Source organism: Xyrauchen texanus, chromosome 29 (assembly GCF_025860055.1).
Source record: "Xyrauchen texanus isolate HMW12.3.18 chromosome 29, RBS_HiC_50CHRs, whole genome shotgun sequence".
Classification (NCBI taxonomy): Eukaryota; Metazoa; Chordata; class Actinopteri; order Cypriniformes; family Catostomidae; genus Xyrauchen; species Xyrauchen texanus.
In genome coordinates, this window is record NC_068304.1 from 2,508,848 (window position 1) to 2,517,803 (window position 8,956).

General features: G+C 35.5%; 1 protein-coding gene across 1 annotated transcript; it reads right to left on the reverse strand.

Moving 5' to 3' along the window:
* Positions 1-477: 477 nt before the first annotated feature.
* Positions 478-8,545, reverse strand: LOC127622672 (forkhead box protein F1). The gene is made up of 2 exons (XM_052096696.1): positions 7,331-8,545; positions 478-5,916 (listed from the first exon to the last, which is right to left on the reverse strand). The coding sequence occupies exons 1-2, from the start codon at positions 8,307-8,309 to the stop codon at positions 5,753-5,755; spliced, it is 1,143 nt and encodes a 380-aa protein (XP_051952656.1). The 5' UTR covers positions 8,310-8,545; the 3' UTR covers positions 478-5,752.
* Positions 8,546-8,956: the final 411 nt, after the last annotated feature.

Sequence of the window (8,956 nt, forward strand, 5' to 3'; positions counted from 1 at the left end):
GGTGCACATTAGACAAAATTGTAAAAAAACTAAAAACGAATCTGGATTAACCAACAGCTTCTTAATGGTTTGTTGCCTAATAAAATAATTTTGTATTGGTGATTGAGTACCTTGCTTGTTTTCAACTTTAATTTGATTTCGATAGTAGCCCCATGTGGCAATGAGCACCATATATGGTTCTTTATGGATATCTTTTTTAAGCCAAGGTAGCAGTCTTCCATTTGGATTCTTATACATGAATTTTATACATTAAAATTCCAATGCCTCTATTTTAATAGGCATTGGAATTTTAAGTATCTTTAATGATGCAATGTATGTTTAATGTTTTTAATGGCTAATGTAGTAACATTAATTATAAATTATATGTTTTTGTTCTACAAGCTCCTTATTAAAATTGTAAATATGAATCCAAAATAAAGGAGGGATCAAATTAACACAATTATAGTGTGATTTATTTAAAAACATTAAAGGATAAAACAACCTGAAATTGTTAACCCACTTATAAGATACATTTAACCCAGCATTCCTGTAAAAGAGAAACAGCATTTGAGTTGAACGAATAACTCATTTGCTGGGTTAGTGTAACCCAACACTGGTTTCTATTAACCCAACATTTGGGTTGACAGAATGGCCCAGTGCTAGGATAGGCAATGGGTTGTTTTCTGTAAACCAAGTTGTTGGGTTGATTTAACACTGTGCGGAGTAGGTGCAAACCAGCGTGAATAAATAATAATAAAGAAATAATGATGGCTTTAATAAGACTGAGTTTCAGATGTATTGATGCTAAATCATAGAGATGAATGAAAGTGAGGCAATAAATGCATGTAACGTGAATGTATACAATGTGAATCATAAGGGGCTCTCACATAGCCTAAGGTTTTGTTACGTTGACCAGAAACTGAACAAATGCACACAGAACAGAATTAGAATTACCGAACTACTAATAGACCTGCCTAAATATTAACAGATTATCTGGTTATACTTCAAGGCAGTGGACAGATTTAACCTACTGCGACACTTTAAGCCTTACTGCCATTTTGCAGCCAGCCTGCAATAAAGAATATAGACGAGCCTATTTGAACCAGCTATTGGAGGAAGAGAGAGAGGGAATCTCTCATTGCACACTCTCACTCCAACCTCCTTTGTTAACATATTTAAACTATTTATTTTGGCCTATTTAAGTTTAAAACTCCATGGTTAATTACTCATATATGTCTTCTTAAATAATCTGTTTAATAAGAATATATCTTTTTTTTTGCCATTGCAATTATGCTTATCAAAGAAGGCTAATATAAAGTTTATATAATGTATTACACGTATTACACTGCCTATTGATTTCATAGTGAATTCATTAATGGAGTGTCTATGTGTAATTAGTATCAGCCACACAGTGCAGCTATTTGCACCCCAATAGTCTGATGAAACCACAGGAATATATGGCATAATACACAGATGTCACTGCAGTTTTGTGGGGTGTAAAGACAGTGTGAATGTGTACTGTTGTCAGTTACTGCGGTTGGAATCCTTGTTTTCAGTCTTATTATTTGCACCAGGTTGGAGTGCAAATGCTGCCGATCCTGCTCGACCCATTTCGAGTAGGATTTGAACCGACATTGGCCTGCATGGGAGGTGAGCACTCTAACTAGGAGGCTTAATGCTATATCCTCTAGCGTCAGTCACTAGTGCACCTCTTGAGGCCAGGGAAGTGAGGTTTACACACACTGCACACATCTATCACATACCAGCTGGCTCCTGTTACACAAATAATATCTGCCACTATTTGCACATGGGTGTAAATAGCATGTACCATTATTTATAATATATAATTGTAATATAATGTATTATTATAATGCAAGTTGGTGAAAGGGGACCCCCCCAAGAGCTCGGACTTTCGTACAAATCATCTTAGAATTATGAGCTGTTTCCCAAAAGAATCATAATTTAAGTAGACTTCTTGAAACTCGTCGGAGATATACTTGCTCTGTCTTGAGTAATCGTTGAGCGCTTGAGTGTCGTTAGGACATAGACTTATGCAGACACCTATTGGACAATTGCAAAATTTCACTTCATACATTTAATACAGTTTAAGTTGAGATTCTTACACCTTTTGAAGTATATGGTGTGACCATGGTTTTGTTTTTTTTTGTTTATTTTATTTATATTTACAGCGCATCCGGAAAGTATTCACAAGTCTTCACTTTTTCCACATTTTGTTATGTTACAGCCTTATTCCAAAATTACAAACAATACCCCATATTGACAATGTGAGAGAAATTTGTTTGAAATCTTTGCAAATTTATTAAAAATAAAAAACGAAAAAAATCACATGTACATAAGTATTCACAGCAAAGGCTTTATTTTTTTTCGTTTTTAATTTTTAAAGAATTTAGAGGAAAATGATGAATTTAATCAATTTTGGAATAATTCTGTGAATACTTTCTGGATGCACTGTAAATAAGAAAAGAATTAGCTAAAAATAATAAGGTCTACTATATAGGTCAATAGACTATGCAGGAATATTTGTATTATCTAACATATAATATATAAATTTAGGGGTGAACTTTCCATGTATGTGCACAATAAATCATCATGATTTACTGTGCACATACACGGAAAGTTCATGGGTATAATACATATTATTGCACTCACATAGCCTATCAAATTAAGGTATAGAAACGGAACACTTCTAATTTGTCAGCAAATTAAAAAAAAAGCACCTGGTTAGTGTTGGATATATTGCCAATATGAATCCTAAAGTCATTGTAAAACGACACCTATTTTGTGTTATTAAAACGACTCAATTATTTAAGCGACTCCATACGGTAATAGGCCTATCCTCATTTATTTTCTGCCTGTGATGCAGGCAACTTGTATAATAAAGAATATGTACATTAAATATGTAGGCCTACGTTTCAACATGTTCACGAACTTTGAACTCTTTTTGATGCTACTATAATTTTATAAATATTTTGGAATCCAGAAGTTTCATTGCTTTTGTTTATTTATGAAACATATATTTACCTCATGGATTTAACCACTGGAGTTTTATGGTTTACTTTTACGCTGACTTGTGTGATTTTTGGAGATTCAAACTTCTAGCCCCCATTCACTTGCATTGTATATACCTTATTCAAGCTAGTGCCATCATGACAATAAAGCTGTGAGGGATACACTTACAGTCTCTTCAATGGGCTGTACTGCAGTTTAAAGGCTTTTTGGATTGTTCTGTGGACAAAACATTGATAAAATATCTGTCCAAGAACATTCAGTAGACAAAGAACTCCAGACAGCATGAGTTGTGGAAAATCAGATATGATCAAGGCGCTTTATACAGATTTATACCATTTGTGTCATTGAAGAGATGGTGAGTCTATCCCTCACAGACTTGTTGTCATTCCCATTCAAAATCAAAGATGGCGTTAGCCTGAATAAGGTCTTAATAATGGACCTGCAGACAAGAGATATTCTTCTAAAAAAATATATCTGTGTTCTCCAGAAGAAATAATGCAATACATATCTGGGATGGCATAAGGGTGCGTGAATGATGAGAGAATTTTCACTTTTGTGAACTATTCCTTTCTGCGTGGTATGTATACCTTAATGTAAGTATAGTAGCTTAATCTCTAGAAAACTCCTTAAAACTGAACGTGATTCGCTGTTAAAGAAACAGTCACTATAGTAGCAGTGTCCATAACATTTATGCAGTTTCAAGAGACACTACATAAAAAATATACTGAAAAAATACAAAATGTAAAAATAAATGCTACTTCGAGTATTCTGTGTTTACAGTAGGCTATTCACTTTTAATAAGAATTAATAAATAATTTAACTAAATAACATTTTATTATTATTATTATTATGGATGATGAATTACTCTTTATGCCACCCTTGAATGAATCTGTGCCCCACATGGGCCTGGACACGCCAATGGTTCAAAAATCTCAGTTTAATCGTTATTTTTATTTGTTGTTTTTATAAAACCAAAACTTTTAAGCTAGAATGCATTAACCGCAATGTCTTATGTTAATAAATGAGTAAATAAATATTGTAAAATAGGTCTCAAATTTAATAGGTCACTTAGAATCGTAACAGTGCACTCTTTACACGCTTCCTTGGAAATGCAATTTCACATTCAAATTTGATTAGAGGATGTCAATATTAGGCTATTATTTGTGCGTGCCGTCATATTAGTCTTATTACATTATTGCAGTTCTATTTCAAAATGCTAAAATGTTCGTAACTTTCTTTTAACCTTTTGATCATTGTGGTTCTTTTGACGAATGAATGAGTATTTTGCATTGGGGTTCAGTTCTCTTTAAACAAATAAGCATTTGTTCCTCCACGAAGAATTAATCTGAATCAGTCTCAAACCCCCATATATTAAAGATTATATTAAAAGAAAATTGAATAAACGTTCTTATAAAGTTTTAGTTTTAAAGGAGCAGTAATAAACATTTTAATTTCTCCTGATCCGCTTGTTTTCTTAAATGGAGTGTCTGTTGTGTGCGGACACTTCTTCAAGAATGAAATAATCGTGGTGAATAATATTGAGCAACAACCACGATAATAAAAATGAAAAATAAATAAATAAATCAAAATATAATAATTATAATAATTACAAACATAATAAACATGATAAACATAATAATAAATGAATAACAATAATAAATAATACTTGTTTTTGTCCCATGATATTATCATAGTATGACTGATATAATCATTATTTTGCGTTTTTTTGTAGACCTATGTTTTAATCTGAATTCCGATGATTCGTGTTTAAAAATGAATTATATTATTACACTTAGTTGATGAATTGATGAATGACACAGAAATGACTAATGCTATACAATGTAAGCTGTCTTAAGATAAAAAAAAAAAATCTTGTTTTGAAAAGTCATGTTTTCAACAGTTATTACAAACTCCATTTGTTATTTACTTTTTAATTTTCTTAGAACCTGTGTTACATAACTAAAATGTAATGCCATTGGAAAGAAATCTACTAAATATATTTCCTACACCATGTACAGTTTATACAGTGCTTGGGGAATAAGACGTGTCAATATGGGTATGTACAACGAAATAAACACAATGAAAATAACAAACAGTGCTTATATTTAACCTTCATGATACATTGGGCAAATATTGCCAATAAAGCAGTCAATACTGTGGCTATAACTGTAGCCTAAAAAAAGAAAATCAGAATAAATAAGTTGCGCTTCATGGTTTAAAAGTGCCTTCATTTCCTGTAAGTATTCACCAACTCAACCCGAAATAAAACTGTTTTTTGTTCAAATGTTCATACAAACGAAAAAGTAAATAATAATAATAATAAAAAAGAGAGTTTTCACTCAAAATGGTAGTCATCCGCCAGCAGTTAGTGTCGAGAGGTAAGAAATTAGGTGCTCTGAAATCTATTTATTATTATTTTTATTTTATTTATTTATTTTTTCACGGCCTAAAGATTTGCAGAGATTTGAACTGAAGCTGTTTTTCCATTTTTACCTCTCTGTAAGTACATAACTGGCCTTTCTGGAATGCTCCTGTATTGAGTTTGACATTTTCTAATACTTTGGTTCCATTATCAAATTCTGTTTAGTAATTTACGGCAATGCTTGATGCCATGTCCCTTTCCAAAGAAGTCCTCTCATAGACCATTCCATTTCACCACTCCACTCTTCATTTGGGCATTCAGCCTGCACGTCTGCTTTCAGGTGCACGTCGTTCGAACAGCAAAGAGTTTGTTATAATACTGTCACATAACACAGGGTTTGATATCCTGATAGGAGACCTGCTGGTGGTGGTAGTATGAGCTGCTCCCTGGTGAATGCATCGCTGAAGAGGCCATGGCGTTAAAAGAGAAGACAAACTCTTTCCTGTCACACATGCTGGGAGACTGGGGATGATAGCGGGAAATACCTGTGGAGATACAAATATATAGCAATACATGATTTACAGAGAGAAAAATACGATGAAATTCAACATTGTATTTAGTTCAGTTCATCCCCTATTTCATTATGGTTTTTTTACGTTTTGCTTGGATGCAAGTTTGTATTGGCCTGCGAAATGTAGTGCCATTAATGATCGAAACCTCCAACAGTTTATTATTAATATTAATGTTATTATTGTAGTAGTAGTGTAATAGAAAAATATGCTGAGATAGGCCAACATAATATTGGCTGTGACTGCTGCATCTCATAAATTCTTCTTATCTTAAAGATCAAACTCAAATCCACATTTTTGGATTTAGCTATTGGCTATCAAACGCCCGACACATTTTTCAGCCTGTATTAATCTAGCTGATAGAGCGGGAAAAAAATCGTTACAAACATTTAGTTAAGGTAAAATCCATTGGAAATTAACGCTGGCAATATTAGTAACTTTATGAAACAATATAGCAATAGCAACTTAATCAGTAGTTATTAGATGTGAAAATATATTACTCAAAGTTGAATACAATTTTATTTGCTAATGTAGGCCTAAAATAACAATTGTTCTGTCAAGCAATGAAGCTCATTTTGCCAACTCGTTATTTTGAGAATCAGTGTTAATGAGCAAAGGTTTCATGCATTACAAAGATTTTAAATTTATTTTTATTATAGCAGTAATTTGTTTATGATAATGTCTACATTTCAGATTGGTGTAAATAAATTTGATGTGATAATTTAATTGGCAGCGGGGCTGCATGCATGCGGAATCCCCATGGACAGTGCTGCGGGGCTTATGGCGTGACTCCTCGCTCTTGCCCCAGAATGGTCAAAGGAGGCAGACAGAAAGTCCTTCTATTAGTGTATGCGTAGAATGATTCCAGTCTGCGAGCAAAAAACTCGTACACTCGATGTCTACTTTCTGTATAACGACCTCCTGTAAAATAGTCTGAAAACACAGACATGGGAAAGTCCATTGCTCTTTGATTTTTTACTTTAACGAGGACGAATAGGAACGTTATATTCACACTTTGTAGTACAGTGTCCATGTTATGCAATTATCGATAATAACCAAACAAATGTATTTACCAGTTTCTCAGAATTATTATGTTTAGAACATGTTGAGCAACAGTATTAGCCTACTATTTTTCTACTTAAATATACAGTAAAATGAATAGGCGCATATTAATGAAAAGTTTGACCAACTTCCATTGGCAAAAAAACAACCAAAAAACCCACAAAATTTTTTATTTATTTTTGTTTCCCCGTTTGAAATTGGCGTTTAGACATTCGATTCAGATGTTATTTAATCAAGTATGATTTAATAATGTCTCTCGCCTAATCTGGGGTAGCCTATATTTATATAATAGACAACAAGGTAGACAAAGATCATCCTAAAATTTTACCTTGAAGGTCGGTGGTGCCATGACCGTTCTGCTGCAGGTAGGACTGTTCCAGAGAGTGTGTGGGTAAACTAGGCTGCAGTGAGTTGGCACCGGGGTTGCACGGAGAAAGCGGCTGCTGTTTAATGTAAGACGCCCCGTTGTTGAGAGAAACGGAAGGCGCTGGAGGCCAGGCCGAAGCCGTGCTTGAGTATACGGGATGGGGCTCCATAACTCCTCCGCTGGTGAGAAGCGGCGATGCGCAATTGTCGTGGTGGGGGTACTCGCTCCCCGAGGATCCTGTGCAACTCCCCATGTAGGAATGTCCACTGCTCGCTGATATATGTGACATGGAGTGTCCTGCCAAGCCCATTCCTTCCATATTGCTGGCCAAATGTCCATTCATCATCCCAATCCCGCTCTCCAAAGATAAACTGTTTGGAGGACAAGACAGGCCTCCACCGGCCCCCTGAAAGTTATATGACTCGGGTATGTGATTGAATCCCAGCCCGTTCATCATGCTGTACATTGAGGGTTTTAGCGCTTGACATTTGCGCCTGAATCCCCGCGGCCTCCTGCGGAATGATCCTTCTTCAAACATGAACTCACTGGCCGGGTCGATGGTCCAGTAATGACCCTTTCCGGGTCTCCCCAAACCCTTGGGCAGCTTAATAAAGCACTCGTTCAGAGACAAATTGTGACGCACCGAGTTTTTCCAGCCTTGATACGAGCCTCGGAAAAACGGGAAGCGACTCTGAAGGAACTGGTAGATTTCGCTCAGAGTGAGTCGTTTGGTTGGTGCGCTCTGGATGGCCATGACGATAAGCGCGATGTAAGAGTACGGAGGTTTTTCAGGGCGACGGATTCCAGCGTTCGTCTTTTTGGTTTTGGTGATGGATGAGGAAGAGGTCTCCATCACAGGCGTCTGTCCGTGCGGTTTCTCCGAAATGGGGCTGCTGTGGGCAGGGGTCTGCACGGAGGGCTGCGGCACTTCAGCCGTCATTCTTCACACACATACACACGACAAAATTCACGATCAAACAAATAGCAATTTTACGCTGCTTTCATTAACAACACACTGCGGTATTCAAAATAACTCTCTCTCTCTCTGTTTTTTATATATATAATGCGTAATTGCGCACTACTCCTGCGATAGTACTATCCACCATAAAACTGAACAGTGAAGAAAAAATAGCTCTTTCGGCTTCAGATCCTGTCGTCTTGCTCCTCCTTTATGAGTTGGGCTTTTACTTATCTGTTTCCATCAGCTACTCTTGGGCTCTTGAACATAGGCACGTCAGAGGCCGCCCTGTGTCCCTCCTACTGTCAGTTCTGCTGGGGGTGGGCTTCAACATCTGTACACACTCAGCACTTTGAAATAATGCGCAGTTATAGTCTTATTATTGTAAATAATAGGCCATAGCACTATCAATGCCCATGAGATTCTGTATTTTACAAAGATGGGTTAAAAATAAATATTTTAAACAAATAATTAATTAAACTTTTAGAAGGATGGTCATCGTGTTTTGTACTTTTTCTTTTTATACATAGGGTAGGCTATATGTTCATTCATTAATGTAATGTTTGCTGTTTTCATTATCGCTTTCTCTGTACTTTAAGTTTTTTCCAAATGAAGAAATGAATCCTTTT